The following is a 22,742-nucleotide window of genomic DNA, read 5'->3' on the forward strand; positions in this document are numbered from 1 at the left end:
ATAGTAACATAGTAACATAGTTAGTAAGGCCGAAAAAAGACATTTGTCCATCCAGTTCAGCCTATATTCCATCATAATAAATACCCAGATCTACGTCCTTCTACAGAACCTAATAATTGTGTGATACAATATTGTTCTGCTCCAGGAAGACATCCAGGCCTCTCTTGAACCCCTCGACTGAGTTCGCCATCACCACCTCCTCAGGCAAGCAATTCCAGATTCTCACTGCCCTAACAGTAAAGAATCCTCTTCTATGTTGGTGGAAAAACCTTCTCTCCTCCAGACGCAAAGAATGCCCCCTTGTGCCCGTCACCTTCCTTGGTATAAACAGATCCTCAGCGAGATATTTGTATTGTCCCCTTATATACTTATACATGGTTATTAGATCGCCCCTCAGTCGTCTTTTTTCTAGACTAAATAATCCTAATTTCGCTAATCTATCTGGGTATTGTAGTTCTCCCATCCCCTTTATTAATTTTGTTGCCCTCCTTTGTACTCTCTCTAGTTCCATTATATCCTTCCTGAGCACCGGTGCCCAAAACTGGACACAGTACTCCATGTGCGGTCTAACTAGGGATTTGTACAGAGGCAGTATAATGCTCTCATCATGTGTATCCAGACCTCTTTTAATGCACCCCATGATCCTGTTTGCCTTGGCAGCTGCTGCCTGGCACTGGCTGCTCCAGGTAAGTTTATCATTAACTAGGATCCCCAAGTCCTTCTCCCTGTCAGATTTACCCAGTGGTTTCCCGTTCAATGTGTAATGGTGATATTGATTCCCTCTTCCCATGTGTATAACCTTACATTTATCATTGTTAAACCTCATCTGCCACCTTTCAGCCCAAGTTTCCAACTTATCCAGATCCATCTGTAGCAGAATACTATCTTCTCTTGTATTAACTGCTTTACATAGCAAACAAAGTGAATAACATTTATAAAATGGTGACATTGGCACAAATCGACCTCTAAAATTTAACCTTCATTAATGTATGTAAAAGGGTCAAAAATACTTGATTAGCTTAAAAAGGTGAAAAAATGGAGGGTCAATAGGGGAAAAAAAGAAAAACCTAGGACTAATGTCTCCCTAGGTGAGCCCTAAAGTTCACCCTACCTGCCAGCGGAGGATGGCACCCTAGTGGAAGACGTGATGGCACCCCCGCTGAATACGCTATGGACCCTAATGCACCCTGAACATCCTACACACTATAAAATAGACAAAAAAACACACACATACAAAAACAATTAAAGGGAGTACCTAAGATATAAATATCTCGTAGTTATTGCTGTATGTTCCAGGAGGGATGCAGACAAGAGGTGTAGTCACATTAATACCCCAACAAAGATGATATGGCCAGAGCAATCACATTAATAGTCATCTTTGGGGCTACAATTTAGACAAAGAAAATCTGATCCGTATCGCTATTACACAGTGCCTGTAATATTTATATGGTGTGGAATACACTAATGGAACACCAATCAAATGGGTGCACAGTCAGATATCACATGACAAGGTACTATTAGATAATTAGCTCCTTTCTGTTTCCTTAATGCCCAATGTGATACCTTCTGTTTGCCCCCCCCCAAAAAAAAAATGGGTGCATAACTGAACATAAATTCGCCATACAAAAATCCCATACAATATAGGTATTAATCCACTCTCCTCCTCCTCTAATTTCAGAAAGCAGTGGTTTCCTGGGTCTCACAATGTTCCCGATGGATAACGACACACACTGGAGAGAGTGGATCCGCGGGAGAAGAATCACCTCTCCATCCCTTTAGCGGATTCCTCCGATGTCTTATCATGAAAAGGTCGAAGCTGCCGCCAACCTCTGTACCACTGTACCTCTATACCACCCGATACTGTCTGGCTCTGGAGAGCGAGCTGGCAGTGCTGAGGGGCGAGGACCGGATCACATGAACACATCTCGTGTGTTAAAGGTTAGGGTCCTGCTGGATTGACAGTCCATGCCGTACACTTTGTCTCTACGTGGGATAACAGAGGGAATATTCACACTATTTCCCTACAAAAGGTTAAGAAAAAATCCTTCAGAAAAAGAAAAAACGTAAAAAATTTGTGAAACATGCCAAAAACTGGGGTACATATGGGTCTACTGAAAAACCCGTGTCCGCGTCCTTCTGACACTAAGCTAAACTGGTCAGCTTGGCTCCGATCAGTTGCTGTATACTACTGAGGAGGAGATCGCTTTTTATTGCCTAGTGTCAGCAGCAGACCCCCATGGCTTCTGGTGTCCTCCAATGAAGCGATAGAGAAACTAGCTCAGTCACTCAGGGGTTAAGTTTGTATTTTTTGCATCCTTTTCTTTATTTTTTTCTTTGGATTTATTCGCAGTTGTATTCGGCAGCGATTACCGTTCTGGAGCAGGAAATTGTAAATGGTCGTGTAAAGGGTTAATAGTTGCTGAGTAAAAAAACCCAAAAGGATTGTACACAGACGGCACACGGGCCAATGTAACTCGCTTGGACTGATCAGATAAGTAGGTTTTTTTTCACAGACCCAATATACATTTAAAGGGATGTTCCTTTTATTTTTTTTAATTTTGCCAGTATAAAGCAAAAATGGTAACAAAGGGAAAAATGGAGGGAAAAATGGTAACAAAATTCTCATTGGGGTCTGTTACAAACCCCCAAATATAACAGAAACCATGGAAAGTCTACTTCTAAAGCAGATAGATGAAGCTGCAACCCATAATGAGGTCCTGGTTATTGGGGACTTTAACTACCCGGATATTAACTGGGAAACAGAAACCTGTGAAACCCATAAAGGCAACAGGTTTCTGCTAATAACCAAGAAAAATTATCTTTCACAATTGGTGCAGAATCCAACCAGAGGAGCAGCACTTTTAGACCTAATACTATCTAATAGACCTGACAGAATAACAAATCTGCAGGTGGTTGGGCATTTAGGAAATAGCGACCACAATATTGTGCAGTTTCACCTGTCTTTCACTAGGGGGACTTGTCAGGGAGTCACAAAGACACTGAACTTTAGGAAGGCAAAGTTTGAACAGCTTAGAGATGCCCTTAATCTGGTAGACTGGGACAATATCCTCAGAAATAAGAATACAGATAATAAATGGGAAATGTTTAAGAACATCCTAAATAGGCAGTGTAAGCGGTTAATACCTTGTGGGAATAAAAGGACTAGAAATAGGAAAAACCCAATGTGGCTAAACAAAGAAGTAAGACAGGCAATTAACAGTAAAAAGAAAGCATTTGCACTACTAAAGCAGGATGGCACCATTGAAGCTCTAAAAAACTATAGGGAGAAAAATACTTTATCTAAAAAACTAATTAAAGCTGCCAAAAAGGAAACAGAGAAGCACATTGCTAAGGAGAGTAAAACTAATCCCAAACTGTTCTTCAACTATATCAATAGTAAAAGAATAAAAACTGAAAATGTAGGCCCCTTAAAAAATAGTGAGGAAAGAATGGTTGTAGATGACGAGGAAAAAGCTAACATATTAAACACCTTCTTCTCCACGGTATTCACGGTGGAAAATGAAATGCTAGGTGAAATCCCAAGAAACAATGAAAACCCTATATTAAGGGTCACCAATCTAACCCAAGAAGAGGTGCGAAACCGGCTAAATAAGATTAAAATAGATAAATCTCCGGGTCCGGATGGCATACACCCACGAGTACTAAGAGAACTAAGTAATGTAATAGATAAACCATTATTTCTTATTTTTAGTGACTCTATAGCGACAGGGTCTGTTCCGCAGGATTGGCGCATAGCAAATGTGGTGCCAATATTCAAAAAGGGCTCTAAAAGTGAACCTGGAAATTATAGGCCAGTAAGTCTAACCTCTATTGTTGGTAAAATATTTGAAGGGTTTCTGAGGGATGTTATTCTGGATTATCTCAATGAGAATAACTGTGTAACTCCATATCAGCATGGGTTTATGAGAAATCGCTACTGTCAAACCAATCTAATCAGTTTTTATGAAGAGGTAAGCTATAGGCTGGACCACGGTGAGTCATTGGACGTGGTATATCTCGATTTTTCCAAAGCGTTTGATACCGTGCCGCACAAGAGGTTGGTACACAAAATGAGAATGCTTGGTCTGGGGGAAAATGTGTGTAAATGGGTTAGTAACTGGCTTAGTGATAGAAAGCAGAGGGTGGTTATAAATGGTATAGTCTCTAACTGGGTCGCTGTGACCAGTGGGGTACCGCAGGGGTCAGTATTGGGACCTGTTCTCTTCAACATATTCATTAATGATCTGGTAGAAGGTTTACACAGTAAAATATCGATATTTGCAGATGATACAAAACTATGTAAAGCAGTTAATACAAGAGAAGATAGTATTCTGCTACAGATGGATCTGGATAAGTTGGAAACTTGGGCTGAAAGGTGGCAGATGAGGTTTAACAATGATAAATGTAAGGTTATACACATGGGAAGAGGGAATCAATATCACCATTACACACTGAACGGGAAACCACTGGGTAAATCTGACAGGGAGAAGGACTTGGGGATCCTAGTTAATGATAAACTTACCTGGAGCAGGCAGTGCCAGGCAGCAGCTGCCAAGGCAAACAGGATCATGGGGTGCATTAAAAGAGGTCTGGATACACATGATGAGAGCATTATACTGCCTCTGTACAAATCCCTAGTTAGACCGCACATGGAGTACTGTGTCCAGTTTTGGGCACCGGTGCTCAGGAAGGATATAATGGAACTAGAGAGAGTACAAAGGAGGGCAACAAAATTAATAAAGGGGATGGGAGAACTACAATACCCAGATAGATTAGCGAAATTAGGATTATTTAGTCTAGAAAAAAGACGACTGAGGGGCGATCTAATAATCATGTATAAGTATATAAGGGGACAATACAAATATCTCGCTGAGGATCTGTTTATACCAAGGAAGGTGACGGGCACAAGGGGGCATTCTTTGCGTCTGGAGGAGAGAAGGTTTTTCCACCAACATAGAAGAGGATTCTTTACTGTTAGGGCAGTGAGAATCTGGAATTGCTTGCCTGAGGAGGTGGTGATGGCGAACTCAGTCGAGGGGTTCAAGAGAGGCCTGGATGTCTTCCTGGAGCAGAACAATATTGTATCATACAATTATTAGGTTCTGTAGAAGGACGTAGATCTGGGGATTTATTATGATGGAATATAGGCTGAACTGGATGGACAAATGTCTCTTTTCGGCCTTACTAACTATGTTACTATGTAAATCTGTCCTATTTTGCACATATCACCCCCTAATTACACCCTTCCAGGCTCTGTTTACCCAACAGTTCCTGTGTGAACCCATATATGGGGAGGAACCGCATGTTATATACTAGGGTGGGGGCTACAGGGCCGGATATTATACGCTGGAGGGGGCTACGGGGCCGGATATTATATGCTGGGGGGCTATGGGGCCGGATATTATACGCTGGGGGGGCTACTGGGCCGGATATTATATACGCTGGAGGGGCTACGGGGCCGGATATTATACGCTGGGGGGGGGGGCTACGGGGCCGGATATTATACGCTGTAGGGGGCTACGGGGCCGGATATTATACGCTGTAGGGGGCTACGGGGCCGGATATTATATGCTGGGGGGCTATGGGGCCGGATATTATATGCTGGGGGGCTATGGGGCCGGATATTATACGCTGGGGGGCTATGGGGCCGGATATTATACGCTGGGGGGGGCTACGGGGCCGGATATTATACGCTGGGGGGCTACGGGGCCGGATATATCACATCTGTTTGTAGATACAAGCTCATAATCCCTTTTATGATGAAGCAATTCTCCACCCCGGCACAGAGGAGGGACTAAACATTTGTCATGTACTGTCACCTACCTGGTGTCCTCCGACTGAGACCGGTGTTCTGGTTCTCCTACAGCCAAGATGGCCTCCATAGTCGCAGAGGGATGACATCCATATGTCTGACCCACACCTCCATAGAATGGCACTTCCGGACTTACCACAGGTCTCTTCATGTCACCAGGCGGCAGACTTGGATGTAGAGGGACCAGAACGTCGGCCTCAGTGTAGGAGGCAGTGGGAGACAAACAGAGGGGACAGGTAGGACGACTCTACATGTGACATGTCACTCGTCAGCACCAGGCAGAGGCTGCTACATCACCGACATCCATAGGACGGGGAGATTCACAACCTGTAACACAAGCTCAGTCATTTATATGGCAGCACGGGACTTGTGGAAGAAAAATACGGATGGAAGGGGTGGAAGAAATATTCTCAAAGGTAAAGGAAAACTAAATCTGTGCTTCCTAAATCATTAAGAAGAGGTGTGAAGGCGGCCCTGTTATTCATCGGTGCACCGCCGGACTGTACAGGAGCAGCCGCGCCATCACCGGACGCTTCTGCTGTGATGAGGACAGCAGATAAAGCTCCACACAATATCACACACTGCGGTCATTATTACATAATGGTCATCGTCATCATCCTCATCATACGCCGGTTAATATCACACACCTGTGGAAACATCTCCCGGAATCTCCTCCTTCCCGTCACTCACACACGGCTGATCCCCCCTCGTCATCGCTTCTTCTTCTGTCTCCTCCTTCACTTTATTCTTAGTCGGATCTTTCTCCTGATATATCAGATGTAACAATCAGCACAATACAAGAAACCACCAAAATCTGTGACATCTATGACCTCGATCAGAAATGTCCCCCATATACAGATCCGGTACAGGGCTCAGCGCTGTCTACCTGATGATCCTCCGGGATGTTGTGATTCTCCTCCGGACAGTCCGGGGAATACAGAGGACCGGGAGATCTCTCTGGTGGATTGATTTCCACAACTCCATCTGTAGGAGACACACAGTGATGGAATAGATTGTGTCATGTGATTATGAGATGATGGGAGTAGTAGTAGGTGACCACAGCACAGACATGACAGTCTCCCCTCCTCACCCTGATGATCGGCCCATATTGCCATTGCCTCTTGTGCTCCATGTATAACCTCAACCTTAATGTCAATCAGCTCTTCACCCTAAAAAGTAAAATGTAAGATGAGCTCAGGTCCCATCACTTTATGGTCAGATGTTGTGGAGGCTTCAGTGTCATCTACTTGATGATCCTCCGGGATGTTGTGATTCTCCTCCGGACAGTCCTGGGGATACAGAGGACGGGGACATCTCTCTGGTGGATTTCTCCTCCTGGGTCCATCTGTGGAGACACACAGACTGAATACATGACCTGCCGTGTATCTGTCTATATATGAGACACGTCTCTCAGAACTGGTAATTCTAGGTTTATGTATCAGGGATTAAATTACATTGTTGTGGTCCTCACCACCGGTACTGAGGTCCCAGCACATTGTGGCCCCAAGTATGAAGTGATGATCAGCGAGGACAAAGCCTAATGCTCTCTGCTCTACACTCGGAGAATGAGGACCCTGAGGAGAGGGATAGAGAAGACCCTCGTCAGTCCGATGGAGGAGCCGCACTAAGACACACAACTTCTCCAAGTTCCCTCTCCACCAGTGATAGAACCACAGAGAAGCTGGAGAAAGCTCCACATTTCTATCCAGCGGTTTCTTCTCTCCTAATTCACTGTTATGGACATTGGGGGAAGGACGGTTATCATTTACCAGTATCATGGGGTCACCATGAGGACACGGCCTCCCTCCTGGACAGGATCCTCTGGGATCACTAAGAAGAGAGAACCAGCCGTCCTCCTATTAATAGACGAGTTACTGTGTTTTAATTCTTCTTTAACCCCTTCACTACCGTTAACGTATAGGTACATCTTGGCGATCATGCCAGCACCGGAGCTATACCCTCGCAATCGCCGCTGGGAGGTCGGCTTATGGGATAGCAGAGTCCCGGCTATCAATGCCAGGAGCGGTGCCACACTGCCCCTGGCTGTTCACCCTCCAAGATGCCTAGATTAATACTGATAGAAAAATTTAGGGGTTTGGGAGAGGGAGGGGGCTCCCTCTTCCTTCCCATCGGCACCACCGTGACGTCATTGCGAGTGCCCGATGGTGACATGACAACCTCAGGGTCAGCCAGTGACTGTGCCAGGAGCATGGACTAAGAGGCTTCAGTCAGTGCAGTATACAAGCGATCAGCATAATAAAAGCGCCACAAGATATTTATGTAAAAATAAGAATAAACTACATATATGTGATAATTCTGCATCCAGAATGAAATGACCTATAAAACTGCTCCACTAGATAACCTCTCAGAAAAACAAGCCGCCATACATCTCCATCAGCAGAAAACAAAAAAAAGTTACAGCTCTCAAAATAAAGCAATGCAAAAATAATTATTTTTTTCTATAAAAGTTTTTATTGTGTGAAAGCGCCAAAACATAAAAAAATATATAAATGAGGTATCGCTCTAATCGTACTGACCTAAAGAATAAAGATGCCTCATCAATTTTACCACACGGTGAATGGCATAAAAAAAATTCCTGAGTAGCTGGTGTTTGTTCATTCTGCCTCTGAAAAATTGGAATAGAAAGTCAACATCAACTCGTCACGTAAAAAATAAGCCATCACATTACTATGTTGGCCGAAAAATGGAAAAATTATAGCTCTCAAAATATGGTGATGCAAAAACTTTATTTTGCAATAAAAGCGTCTTTTAGTGTGTGACAGAAGCCAAACATAAAAGCATCGCAGTAAGGATCGGCGCACATTTATCCTGCGCTCTGCACTGAGCACTTATGCCGGGGCTTCTGTGTAAATCTGAAATTTGCGATTCAGACAGAACCTCCGGCGGAAGATTCCCTATAATGAGGCAGATAGAGGCAGAGTGGACATCATGTGGCTTATCCGGCGGTGTCTATCTTTTTCGACAGAGTAAATCTGCTGCCTCATTATAGCGAATAGACCTGTCCATCGTGTCACCTGAATTACGTCTCTCGAAGATTTAGATGGAAACCCCAAAGTAAGCGCTCAGTGTCGAGTGCAGGATAAATGAGATCCAAAATGGGCCCAACAAAAGCTTCTACTCAATCCACTCAGGTGTGTCATCTCTCAATGGAAATATAGGGGGCTTCCACATACTGATAGTACAAAGGTTCTGCAAAAGCACTTTGGCTTCTCGTCCCCAAAAAGAAATCCAGCAAATTCTGCACTCCAAAACTCAAATGCCCCCCAGTGTGCATAAACCACATTTAGTGTCCACATGTTTGGCATTTCTGTTGCGATGAGATCCTGCCTAATTTACGGGTGTATGTCTCCAGAAGCACGGGCTGGGCATAATGTTCTGGTCACTACAACGTATTGGTCATTACTACGGCAGTTTACAATTTTCACTCAACAACATCCACTGCTGCCTGTTTCTGGAAAAGACCCATGGAGTCAAAATCATCACTACAGCTGTAGATAAATTCCCAAAGGGGTATCATTTCCAAAATTTGGTCACTTGAGGGAAATTCTGCTGTTCTAACACTTAGGGGCTCTGTATATGGAATCCGCAAACTATTCTAGGAAAATCTGCGCTCCAGGAGGCAAATAGCGCTCCGGAATCTCACCATATGGCTAAAAAGTACTGTACAGCCAAATATGAGGTATTGCCACACTCAGCAAAAATTGTGCGACACATTTTGGTGCCATTTTTATCCATTTTACCTTGTGAAAATGTAAATTCTGGGGCCAAAATAATTATATTTTCATCACCGCTCAAAGGTATAAAATTCTGTGACACACCTGGGGTGTGCCCCCCTACATGAGTTCATTGAGAGGTGTAGTTTGTGAAATGGGGTCACTGATGGGGGGTTCTGCTGTTCTGGCACCTCAGGAGATCTTCCAGTGGGTCATGGCACACTCAAACCATAACAGTAACATAGTAACATAGTTAGTAAGGCCGAAAAAAGACATTTGTCCATCCAGTTCAAACCATAACAGTAAAATCTGAACTCCAATATGGCGCATCTTCCTTTCCGAGCTTTGCACTGTGCCTCAAAAGTAGTTATTGACCACATATGGGGTATTGGTGTTCTGAGAAGAAATTGCACTGTTCATTTTCTCCTATTCACCATTTTGAACATTGAAAACTTGGGGCCAAAGCAGCATTTTAGTGGGAAAAAAAATGGTAATTTTCCATTGACTCAGCTAATTTTCTACATTTCTGTGAATCGCCTGCGGGCTAAAAATGCTCACTACACCCCTAGATTAATTCCTCAGGAGGTGTAGTTTCCAGAATCAGGACACTTGTGGTGGTTTCTGCTGTCTTGGCATATCAGGGGCTCTACAACCGTGACATCGCATCACCAATCTCTCTCAAAATAGCACTCCAGAATTCAGTTGGCGTTCCTTCCTTCCTGAGCCTTGCCATGCATGCAAACAGTAGTTTTCCACCACATAAAGGATATCGGCGAATACAGGAGAAATTGCACAACAAATTTTGGGGTCCACTTTCTCCTGTTTTAACTTATGAAAATTCAGAATTTGGATCTAACACAACATGTTTTGGGATTTTTTTTTATATTTTCACAGCTCAAAGTTATAAACTTCTGAACTATGAGTTCAAGGTGCATACCACACTTCTACATATATTCCTTGAGGGATGTAGTTTCCAAAATGGGGCCACTTGTGGTTTGTTTCACTGTTTAGGTACATCAGGGGCCCTGCAAACACGACATGGGGTCCACCATCTATTACACCCAATTTTACGTTCCAAAAGTCAAATGGTGCTCCTTCCTTTCTGAGCTCTGCCGTGCGCCCAAACAGTAGTTTTCTACTACATATGGGGTATCGACGTACTCAGGAAAAACTGCGCTACAAATTGTATTGTCAATTTGTGTAAAATTTGAGGCTAAAGAAATATTTTTGTGGGGAAAAGTAAAATCTTCACGTTTTCCCCCCACATTTCTTTAATTCCTGTGAAGCTACTAAAAGGATTAATAAACTTCTTGTATGTGGTTTTGAGCACTTTGAGGAGTGCAGTTATTTAAATGGTGTAAATTTTGTGAATTTTCTGTCACACGGGCCCCTCAAAGTCACTTCAAATGGGATTTGGCCCCTAAAAAAATGGTTTTGTAAATTTTGTTGGAAAAAATGAGGAATTGCTGTTAACATTTTAACCATTTCAACTTCCTAACAAAAAAAACGTTTAAAAAAAAAATAAAGTAAAGTAGACATATGGTAAGTAACTTACAGACATAAAAATTCAAAGATGCAGAAAATAATGACCAAAATTACCCTCGAACATGAAGTACAATGTGTCACAAAAAACACTCTAAATCACTGGGATATGTTCAAGCGTTCCAGAGTTATCTCATAAAGTGACACAGGTCACAATTGTAAAATTTAACATGACCATGAAGGTGAAAATAGACTCGATGAGTGAAAGAGTTAAAGAGAAAAGTCTCAACATCCACCTTGATATAAACATTGGGATTTTTGCCAATTTCTCAAGGCAAAACTTCTCCAGTTCCTTCAAGTTAGATGGCTTCCTCTGGTGAACAGCGATCTTCAAGTCTGAACACAGATTCACCTTGGATTAAGGTCTGGACTGACTCAGCCGCTCCAGAAAGTTTACACCGGAGTGTTGCTTTAGCCGTACGCTTTGGGTCATTTCCTCGTTGGAAGGTGAACCTTCATCCCAGTATCAAATCACTGACAGACTGAAACAGGTTTTGCTCAAGAATATCCCTGTATTTCGCACCGTTCATCTTTCCCTCGACTCAAACCATTTTTCCTGTCCCTGCTGCCAAAAATCATCCCCACAGCATTATGCTGCCACCACCATATTTCACTGTGGGTATGGTGTTCTTGGGGTGATGAGCTGTGTTGGTTTGGCACCAGACATAGGGTTTACCTTGATGTCCAAAAAATTCAATTTTGGTCTCATTGGACCACAGCACCTTCCTCCTTACAATTGGGGAGTCTCCCACATGTCTTTAGGCAAACTCAAAACGAGCCTTACAATTTTTGTGTGTAAGTAAAGGCTTTTTCCATAAAGGCCATCTCTATGGAGTGTGCGGCTTATTGTGGTCTTATGGACAGATACTTCTTCAGTCTCTGTTGGGAACTCTGCAGCTCCTTCAGGGTTACCTTTGGTCTCTGTGCTGCCTCTCTGATTAATGCCCTCTTTGCACAGGCTGAGAGTTTGGACGTGCGCCCAGGTTTGTTGTGGAACCATGTTCTTTCCATTTGATGATAATGGATTTGAAGGTGCTTTGGAGGATCATCAGAGATTGGGGGATTTTTTTTTCTTATAACTGAACCCTGACTTGCACTTTGTCCCTGACATGGAGATTTTGTCTTCACGGTGTTTGGTTAGTCGTGCCGCCTTCTCCCTCTGCTCACCCCACGGCCTCTTCGTGCTTGTTATGGTCCTGCTGCTCCTGCCACCTCTGCACTGCTGTCCTCGCTCTGTATGGCACCTTGCCAGGTTGGATCAGTGACTTCACCGTGCACAGAATCGTCTTTCACTTCCGCAGTCTGGTACGCCTCCGGACTTGTTGACTTAACATCACTTGTTGGCAACTGTGTCTCACCATCATCGTCCGCTTGAGAAACTAATTGCTGATCCCCACCCTAGTTTTCTTCTGACCGTGACTGCTCAAATATTTTGGCATGAATACATACGATCTCACGTCCCTCTTGAAATGTGCAGGGCGAGAGGCCAGAATCAATAGATGGAAATGTAAAGACTCGCTCCTCAAGTGTCCAAGTGTGGGATCACTTGTCTCCTGGGACTCATGGATGAGCATGTTTGTTGTGCTCCCACCTGCAAACTGTACGGTGTTATTTTTTTAAAATAAAATATGTAGCCCTGAAAATGAGTTTAACGCTAGAGCCACCTGCTGACTCTCCAAAGTGTATGACTAAGTGCCACCTGATGGCGCTCAAAAAACTATGAGTGAGTGCTGCGTGATGGCCCTTCAAAATGTGTAATTGAGGGCACTCAAAAAAAAATGTGGAGCGAGGGCCGCATGATAACGCTACTGATATGGTGTAGGAGGAGGAGAACAAGAAAAATAAAAAAACATGAACTGTATAATCATTTTAGGGTGGAAACGGTGCATGGGAATACAGATCCGTCTATTAGTTATCATGACCCCAGCAGCAATAAACCCCCGGAATAATCTTAAGCAGGGAGGGAGAAGTGACTGCGGCCTGCAAGCCTTAGATCTGAGCCAACTCCGAGAAAAATAAAGATGCCGTCGTACAATGGGAGAAAGACCCAAATGTAACTCCTGTGTGAATAACTGGACAAGGACTGGTGGTGTTCTGTCCCCAGGATGGAGAACTTTCCCCCACATGGAGATTCGTTGGCAAAGGTCTCCAAGGAGATAACAGAAATGTTTTGAGCCCCAGTTTTGATCTATTTGAAGCCTTGTGGGCCGCCTGATGCTGAGCGGCACCTTAGCTGGAGTCTGAGGCCTGAAGGTCCTTGTTGTGCTAGTTGGATCCCGCGCCCCTGAACCTGGGAAGTCCCACTCCTTCTACATGAAATGTTTTCGGAGGCCTTGTTCTACGTATATTCCAGGGGGGGTGCTGCATTCCCTCCTTCTCATTTTTGATAGGTCTTGCACTTAGTGCATAGGCTTCAGCAGTCTACGAGTCCCAAAAATTCAGAAATCTTATGCACACGATTCCATTATTTCTTGACAAATGGAAAACTGCTGCATTTTTTAAAGAATCAGCATGTCAAGTCTTTCAGTGATTTTACAGTGTTTTTTCACCATTGAAAAAGCACAAAAATGCAGTAAAAACAGTGTGAACATGGCCTAAGGGGTGGAGGAGGTTTATTTTTCTCTCCTAGTAATTTTGCTATAAACAAGTAACATAGTAACATAGTTAGTAAGGCCGAAAAAAGACATTTGTCCATCCAGTTCAGCCTATATTCCATCATAATAAATCCCCAGATCTACGTCCTTCTACAGAACCTAATAATTGTATGATACAATATTGTTCTGCTCCAGGAAGACATCCAGGCCTCTCTTGAACCCCTCGACTGAGTTCGCCATCACCACCTCCTCAGGCAAGCAATTCCAGATTCTCACTGCCCTAACAGTAAAGAATCCTCTTCTATGTTGGTGGAAAAACCTTCTCTCCTCCAGACGCAAAGAATGCCCCCTTGTGCCCGTCACCTTCCTTGGTATAAACAGATCCTCAGCGAGATATTTGTATTGTCCCCTTATATACTTATACATGGTTATTAGATCGCCCCTCAGTCGTCTTTTTTCTAGACTAAATAATCCTAATTTCGCTAATCTATCTGGGTATTGTAGTTCTCCCATCCCCTTTATTAATTTTGTTGCCCTCCTTTGTACTCTCTCTAGTTCCATTATATCCTTCCTGAGCACCGGTGCCCAAAACTGGACACAGTACTCCATGTGCGGTCTAACTAGGGATTTGTACAGAGGCAGTATAATGCTCTTATCATGTGTATCCAGACCTCTTTTAATGCACCCCATGATCCTGTTTGCCTTGGCAGCTGCTGCCTGGCACTGGCTGCTCCAGGTAAGTTTATCATTAACTAGAATCCCCAAGTCCTTCTCCCTGTCAGATTTACCCAGTGGTTTCCCATTCAGTGTGTAATGGTGATATTGATTCCTTCTTCCCATGTGTATAACCTTACATTTATCATTGTTAAACCTCATCTGCCACCTTTCAGCCCAAGTTTCCAACTTATCCAGATCCATCTGTAGCAGAATACTATCTTCTCTTGTATTAACTGCTTTACATAGTTTTGTATCATCTGCAAATATCGATATTTTACTGTGTAAACCTTCTACCAGATCATTAATGAATATGTTGAAGAGAACAGGTCCCAATACTGACCCCTGCGGTACCCCACTGGTCACAGCGACCCAGTTAGAGACTATACCATTTATAACCACCCTCTGCTTTCTATCACTAAGCCAGTTACTAACCCATTTACACACATTTTCCCCCAGACCAAGCATTCTCATTTTGTGTACCAACCTCTTGTGCGGCACGGTATCAAACGCTTTGGAAAAATCGAGATATACCACGTCCAATGACTCACCGTGGTCCAGCCTATAGCTTACCTCTTCATAAAAACTGATTAGATTGGTTTGACAGGAGCGATTTCTCATAAACCCATGCTGATATGGAGTTAAACAGTTATTCTCATTGAGATAATCCAGAATAACATCCCTCAGAAACCCTTCAAATATTTTACCAACAATAGAGGTTAGACTTACTGGCCTATAATTTCCAGGTTCACTTTTAGAGCCCTTTTTGAATATTGGCACCACATTTGCTATGCGCCAATCCTGCGAAACAGACCCTGTCGCTATAGAGTCCCTAAAAATAAGAAATAATGGTTTATCTATTACATTACTTAGTTCTCTTAGTACTCGTGGGTGTATGCCATCCGGACCCGGAGATTTATCTATTTTAATCTTATTTAGCCGGTTTCGCACCTCTTCTTGGGTTAGATTGGTGACCCTTAATATAGGGTTTTCATTGTTTCTTGGGATTTCACCTAGCATTTCATTTTCCACCGTGAATACCGTGGAGAAGAAGGTGTTTAATATGTTAGCTTTTTCCTCGTCATCTACAACCATTCTTTCCTCACTATTTTTTAAGGGGCCTACATTTTCAGTTTTTATTCTTTTACTATTGATATAGTTGAAGAACAGTTTGGGATTAGTTTTACTCTCCTTAGCAATGTGCTTCTCTGTTTCCTTTTTGGCAGCTTTAATTAGTTTTTTAGATAAAGTATTTTTCTCCCTATAGTTTTTTAGAGCTTCAATGGTGCCATCCTGCTTTAGTAGTGCAAATGCTTTCTTTTTACTGTTAATTGCCTGTCTTACTTCTTTGTTTAGCCACATTGGGTTTTTCCTATTTCTAGTCCTTTTATTCCCACAAGGTATAAACCGCTTACACTGCCTATTTAGGATGTTCTTAAACATTTCCCATTTATTATCTGTATTCTTATTTCTGAGGATATTGTCCCAGTCTACCAGATTAAGGGCATCTCTAAGCTGGTCAAACTTTGCCTTCCTAAAGTTCAGTGTTTTTGTGACTCCCTGACAAGTCCCCCTAGTGAAAGACAGGTGAAACTGCACAATATTGTGGTCGCTATTTCCTAAATGCCCAACCACCTGCAGATTTGTTATTCTGTCAGGTCTATTAGATAGTATTAGGTCTAAAAGTGCTGCTCCTCTGGTTGGATTCTGCACCAATTGTGAAAGATAATTTTTCTTGGTTATTAGCAGAAACCTGTTGCCTTTATGGGTTTCACAGGTTTCACTTTCCCAGTTAATATCCGGGTAGTTAAAGTCCCCCATAACCAGGACCTCATTATGGGTTGCAGCTTCATCTATCTGCTTTAGAAGTAGACTTTCCATGCTTTCTGTTATATTTGGGGGTTTGTAACAGACCCCAATGAGAATTTTGTTACCATTTTTCCCTCCATGAATTTCGACCCATATGGACTCGACATCCTCATTTCCTTCGCTAATATCCTCCCTTAAAGTGGACTTTAGACAAGACTTTACATAGAGACAAACCCCTCCTCCTCTCCGATTTTTACGATCCTTTCTAAACAGACTGTAACCCTGTAAGTTAACTGCCCAGTCATAGCTTTCATCTAACCATGTCTCGGTTATTCCCACTATGTCAAAGTTACCTGTAGATATTTCTGCTTCTAGTTCTTCCATCTTGTTTGTCAGGCTTCTGGCGTTTGCGAGCATGCAGTTTAGAGGATTTTGTTTTGTTCCAATCTCCTCACTGTGGATTGCTTTAGAAATGTTCTTACCTCCCTTCTGAGTATGTTTTCCTGGGTCGTCTTTGTTCGAGTCTAATGTTTTTCTTCCCGTCCCCTCTTCTTCTAGTTTAACGCCCTCCTGATGAGTGTAGCGAGTCTTCTGGCGAATGTGTGTTTCCCAGGTTTGTTGAGGTGTAGTCCATCTCTGGCGAGGAGTCCATCGTACCAGTAATTCACACCGTGGTCCAGGAATCCGAATCCTTGTTGTCTGCACCATCGTCTTAGCCAGTTGTTTGCATCAAGTATCCTGTTCCATCTCCTGGTGCCATGCCCGTCTACTGGAAGGATAGAAGAAAAAACTACCTGTGCATCCAGTTCCTTTACTTTCTTCCCCAACTCTTCAAAGTCTTTGCAGATTGTCGGTCAATATAGGGATGAATATTTCCTCACCCTTTATCCCTGTAAAATCCATTTTATCTGCGGTTTTGTATCTTTTATTGTCAGTCCGTAAAAGTTCCGCAATACTCTGACCTGGGAGTCAGAGATGTGTCCAGGCGTCTTCCCCATGATGTTCCCGTGTCACTGGAGCCCCGCTTCCATCCATGTCAGAGATTTTACTACGATATTACATGCCTGTCATCATCATCATCACAGACGCCGGTCATTATTACATGCCGGTCATCATCATCCTCATCACAGACGCCGGTCATTATTACATGCCAGTCATCATCGTCATCATCACAGACGTCGGTCATTATCACATGACGGTCATCATCATCATCACAGACGCCGGTCATTATCACACACCTGTGGAAACATCTCCCAGAATCTCCTCCTTCCCGTCACTCACACACAGCTGATCCTCCCTCGTCATCGCTTCTTCTTCTGTCTCTTCCTTCACTTTATTCTTAGTCGGATCTTCCTCCTGATAGATCAGATGTAACAATCAGCACAATACATGTAGTAGCATCTTACGGGGTGCACGCGTGTGGGGTCAGGCACGCACAACCCTGCAGCAAAGCATCACACAGCAAAGCATCGAGACGCCGCAGTTATTTCAATGGCCGGGAATTAGCATCCATCTCCTCTCTTCACACAGGTACAATCTCTGCTTCCTGTCATCTGCTGCCTATCATCCTACAACAATTCCTTTATTGGTATATAACAGTGCTTGCTGAATGTTTGTGTTGCATTGTTGTAATACTTACTGCTGCACATCCATGCTGGGGTCACAGGAGATATTATCGTGTTCAAGGTGTTAGAGCATATGGTGGCAGTCAGGGCCAGCGTCTTTGATCTTGTAACCTCCCCGGGGTGTTGGCCAATTGCTAATTTATCCCAAATAAGGTCCCACAATCCCTCTCACCTGATCCTTTACTCAGTCCTATAAATTTAGTAGCATCTTAAGGGGTGCACGCATGTGGGGTCAGGCATGCGCATCCCTGCAGCAAAGCATCACACAGCTAAGCATAAAGACGCCGCAGTTATTTCAACGGCAGGAGTCAGGACTCCACATTATGTATCTGTCTCTTTTGGGTAAGTCTGCTGAGTAAGCACTTATTACTTGGATCTAGCTTTTCTATTAACCCATCTTAAGGTACCGTCACACTGAACGATATCATAGTAACATAGTTAGTAAGGCCGAAAAAAGACATTTGTCCATCCAGTTCAGCCTATATTCCATCATAATAAATCCCCAGATCTACGTCCTTCTACAGAACCTAATAATTGTATGATACAATATTGTTCTGCTCCAGGAAGACATCCAGGCCTCTCTTGAACCCCTCGACTGAGTTCGCCATCACCACCTCCTCAGGCAAGCAATTCCAGATTCTCACTGCCCTAACAGTAAAGAATCCTCTTCTATGTTGGTGGAAAAACCTTCTCTCCTCCAGACGCAAAGAATGCCCCCTTGTGCCCGTCACCTTCCTTGGTATAAACAGATCCTCAGCGAGATATTTGTATTGTCCCCTTATATACTTATACATGGTTATTAGATCGCCCCTCAGTCGTCTTTTTTCTAGACTAAATAATCCTAATTTCGCTAATCTATCTGGGTATTGTAGTTCTCCCATCCCCTTTATTAATTTTGTTGCCCTCTCTCTAGTTCCATTATATCCTTCCTGAGCACCGGTGCCCAAAACTATATATCGCTAGCGATCCGTGACGTTGCAGCATCCTGGCTAGCGATATCGTTCAGTTTGACACGCAGCAGCAATCAGGATCCTGCTGTGCTGTCGTTGGCCGGAGCAGAAAGTCCAGAACTTTATTTCGTCGCTGGACTCCCTGCAGACATCGCTAAATCGGCGTGTGTGACACCGATTCAGCGATGTCTTCACTGGTAACCAGGGTAAACATCGGGTTACTAAGCGCAGGGCCGCGCTTAGTAACCCGATGTTTACCCTGGTTACCATCGTAAAAGTAAAAAAAACAAACACTACATACTTACCTTCAGCTGTCTGTCCCCGGCGCTCTGCTTCTCTGCACTCCTCCTGCATCCTGTGTCAGCGCCGGCCAGCCGGAAAGCACAGCGGTGACATCACCGCTCTGCTTTCCGGCCGCTGTGCTCACAGTCAGTGCAGGAAAGCACAGCGCCGGGGACAGGCAGCGGAAGGTAAGTATGTAGTGTTTGTTTTTTTTTACTTTTACGATGGTAACCAGGGTAAACATCGGGTTACTAAGCGCGGCCCTGCGCTTAGTAACCCGATATTTACCCTGGTTACCGGCCTCGTTGGTCGCTGGAGAGCTGTCTGTGTGACAGCTCTCCAGCGACCAATCAGCGATGCTGCAGGGATAGACATCGTTGTCGGTATCGCTGCAGCGTCGCTTAGTGTGAAGGTACCTTTAGTCCTTCACCATGTTTGCCTATGCCCTTACAGTGTTTGCTCCACTAATCCTCTCTCCTTCGCTATCGCTATCACACACCCCAGCACTCTCTAACCTAATAATCATCTCCCCTTCCCTCTTTCCTCCCCACCTGTCCTCCTCTGCTAAACCGCTCCTCAAATCTGTCCTAATAAAACAAGTCGCCCACTCTCCTTCTCCCACCTGCTCTCTCTCTCTGCTTCTCCTCACTGTTGGAGACATATCTACCAACCCGGGACCCCCTCAACTCATACCTCCCACTACTACCCCCTCCTATCGCTCCCTATCTAATATGAACTACCGCAATCTTTCCAACATAAAACCCGTGCCCCTGATGCCCACCTCCCTGCTCCCTCTCTCTGGAGCACTCTGAATGCCCGCTCAATCTGCAATAAGCTTCACGTGATTCATGACCTTTTTCTCTCTCACAATCTTGCCTTCCTCGGCCTCACAGAAACATGGCTGACACCCCCTGACACCGCCTCCCCTGCTGCGCTGTTACAGAGGCCTCCACTTCACCCACACCCCTCGCCCCGGCAACATACATGGTGGAGGAGAAGGTCTTCTCCTTTCCTCAAACTGCACCTTTAACCCAATCCCGCCTCTACCCTCCCTTATCCTCCCTTCTTTTGAAGTCCACTCTGTCCGCATCTACTCTCCCTCCAATCTCAAAGTGGCCGTCATATACCGACCTCCAGGCCCGGCCACTGCCTTTATTGACCAATTCTCCACCTGGCTCCTTCACTTTCTGTCTGTTGAAATTCCCACCATCATCATGGGTGACTTCAACATCCCCATTGATACCCTTCAGTCAACAGCCTCCAAACTTCTGTCCCTTACTTCATCTTTTGGACTTACTCAGTGGTCCTCTGCAGCCACCCACACGGATGGGCATACACTGGACCTGGTCTTCACCGTCTCTGCTCTCCATCTAACTTCACCACCTCCCCTCTCCCTCTATCCGACCACCATCTGCTCACCTTCTCATCCCTGTCCTCCTCACCGGTCACCTATGTCCAGCAACATCCGCACCTTGCACACCTAGATGCCCACACACTCTCTGACTCCATCCTACCACTAGCATCCATATCCTCACTCCACGACACAGACACTGCCACTGCTTTCTACAATGCCACTCTTGCATCAGCTATTGACACAGTTGCCCCTCTCGTTCATAGCAGAGTGTGACATATCAATAGACAACCCTGGCACAATAACACCACTAAAAAGCTCTGGCAAGTGTCCAGGGCTGCAGAGGGGCATTGGAAGAAAACAAATTCGCAAGATGACTTCACTGCATTCAAACAGGCAACACTCGCCTTTAAATCTGCTCTCACCTCTGCTAAACAGGCGACTTCACAACCCTCGTATCTTCCCTATCCTACAACCCCAAACAGTTATTCAACACCTTTAACCCCTTCATGACCCAGCCTATTTTGACCTTAAAGACCTTGCCGTTTTTTTGCAATTCTGACCAGTGTCTCTTTATGAGGTAATAACTCGGGAACGCTTCAACGGATCCTGGCGGTTCTGAGACTGTTTTTTCGTGACATATTGGGCTTCATGTTAGTGGTAAATTTAGGTCAATAAATTCTGTGTTTATTTGTGATAAAAACGGAAATTTGGCGAAAATTTTGAAAATTTCGCAATTTTCACATTTTGAATTTTTATTCTGTTAAACCAGAGAGTTATGTGACACAAAATAGTTAATAAATAACATTTCCCACACGTCTACTTTACATCAGCACAATTTTGGAAACAAAATTTTTTTTTGCTAGGAAGTTATAAGGGTTAAAATTTGACCAGCGATTTCTCATTTTTACAACGAAATTTACAAAACCATTTTTTTTAGGGACCACCTCACATTTGAAGTCAGTTTGAGGGGTCTATATGGCTGAAAATACCCAAAAGTGACACCATTCTAAAAACTGCATCTCTCAAGGTGCACAAAACCACATTCAAGAAGTTTATTAACCCTTCAGGTGCTTCACAGCAGCAGAAGCAACATGGAAGGAAAAAATGAACATTTAACTTTTTAGTCACAAAAATGATCTTTTAGCAACAATTTTTTTATTTTCCGAATGGTAAAAAAAGAAACTGAACCACGAAAGTTGTTGTCCAATTTGTCCTGAGTACGCCCAATGTGGCTAAACAAAGAAGTAATGTGGCTAAACAAAGAAGTAAGACAGGCAATTAACAGTAAAAAGAAAGCATTTGCACTACTAAAGCAGGATGGCACCATTGAAGCTCTAAAAAACTATAGAGAGAAAAATACTTTATCTAAAAAACTAATTAAAGCTGCCAAAAAGGAAACAGAGAAGCACATTGCTAAGGAGAGTAAAACTAATCCCAAACTGTTCTTCAACTATATCAATAGTAAAAGAATAACAACTGAAAATGTAGGCCCCTTAAAAAAATAGTGAGGAAAGAATGGTTGTAGATGACGAGGAAAAAGCTAACATATTAAACACCTTCTTCTCCACGGTATTCACGGTGGAAAATGAAATGCTAGGTGAAATCCCAAGAAACAATGAAAACCCTATATTAAGAGTCACCAATCTAACCCAAGAAGAGGTGCGAAACCGGCTAAATAAGATTAAAATAGATAAATCTCCGGGTCCGGATGGCATACACCCACGAGTACTAAGAGAACTAAGTAATGTAATAGATAAACCATTATTTCTTATTTTTAGGGACTCTATAGCGACAGGGTCTGTTCCGCAGGACTGGCGCATAGCAAATGTGGTGCCAATATTCAAAAAGGGCTCTAAAAGTGAACCTGGAAATTATAGGCCAGTAAGTCTAACCTCTATTGTTGGTAAAATATTTGAAGGGTTTCTGAGGGATGTTATTCTGGATGATCTCAATGAGAATAACTGTTTAACTCCATATCAGCATGGGTTTATGAGAAATCGCTCCTGTCAAACCAATCTAATCAGTTTTTATGAAGAGGTAAGCTATAGACTGGACCACGGTGAGTCATTGGACGTGGTATATCTCGATTTTTCCAAAGCGTTTGATACCGTGCCGCACAAGAGGTTGGTACACAAAATGAGAATGCTTGGTCTGGGGGAAAATGTGTGTAAATGGGTTAGTAACTGGCTTAGTGATAGAAAGCAGAGGGTGGTTATAAATGGTATAGTCTCTAACTGGGTCGCTGTGACCAGTGGGGTACCGCAGGGGTCAGTATTGGGACCTGTTCTCTTCAACATATTCATTAATGATCTGGTAGAAGGTTTAC

General features: G+C 43.6%; 1 protein-coding gene and 1 pseudogene across 2 annotated transcripts in view; both read right to left on the reverse strand.

Moving 5' to 3' along the window:
- The window catches only part of LOC138657610 (zinc finger protein 271-like), a 185,639-nt pseudogene that overhangs the window by 138,329 nt on the left and 24,568 nt on the right, over positions 1–22,742 (reverse strand).
- LOC138657594 (zinc finger protein 271-like) overlaps positions 1–22,742 on the reverse strand; it is a 50,309-nt gene that overhangs the window by 2,976 nt on the left and 24,591 nt on the right. The window contains exons 6-11 of one of the 2 annotated variants that reach the window (XM_069745349.1): positions 17,444–17,561; positions 16,688–16,974; positions 7,060–7,157; positions 6,903–6,981; positions 6,699–6,796; positions 6,460–6,577 (exon numbers count right to left, since the gene is read on the reverse strand). In XM_069745349.1, coding sequence (XP_069601450.1) covers positions 6,460–6,577; positions 6,699–6,796; positions 6,903–6,981; positions 7,060–7,157; positions 16,688–16,913 — 619 coding nt within the window. In that variant the 5' untranslated portion in view covers positions 16,914–16,974; positions 17,444–17,561. The remainder of the gene's footprint in view (positions 1–6,459; positions 6,578–6,698; positions 6,797–6,902; positions 6,982–7,059; positions 7,158–16,687; positions 16,975–17,443; positions 17,562–22,742) is intronic. The other variant, XM_069745344.1, reaches the window with a different exon arrangement.

This window comes from Ranitomeya imitator, chromosome 1, assembly GCF_032444005.1.
Source record: "Ranitomeya imitator isolate aRanImi1 chromosome 1, aRanImi1.pri, whole genome shotgun sequence".
Taxonomy (NCBI): Eukaryota; Metazoa; Chordata; class Amphibia; order Anura; family Dendrobatidae; genus Ranitomeya; species Ranitomeya imitator.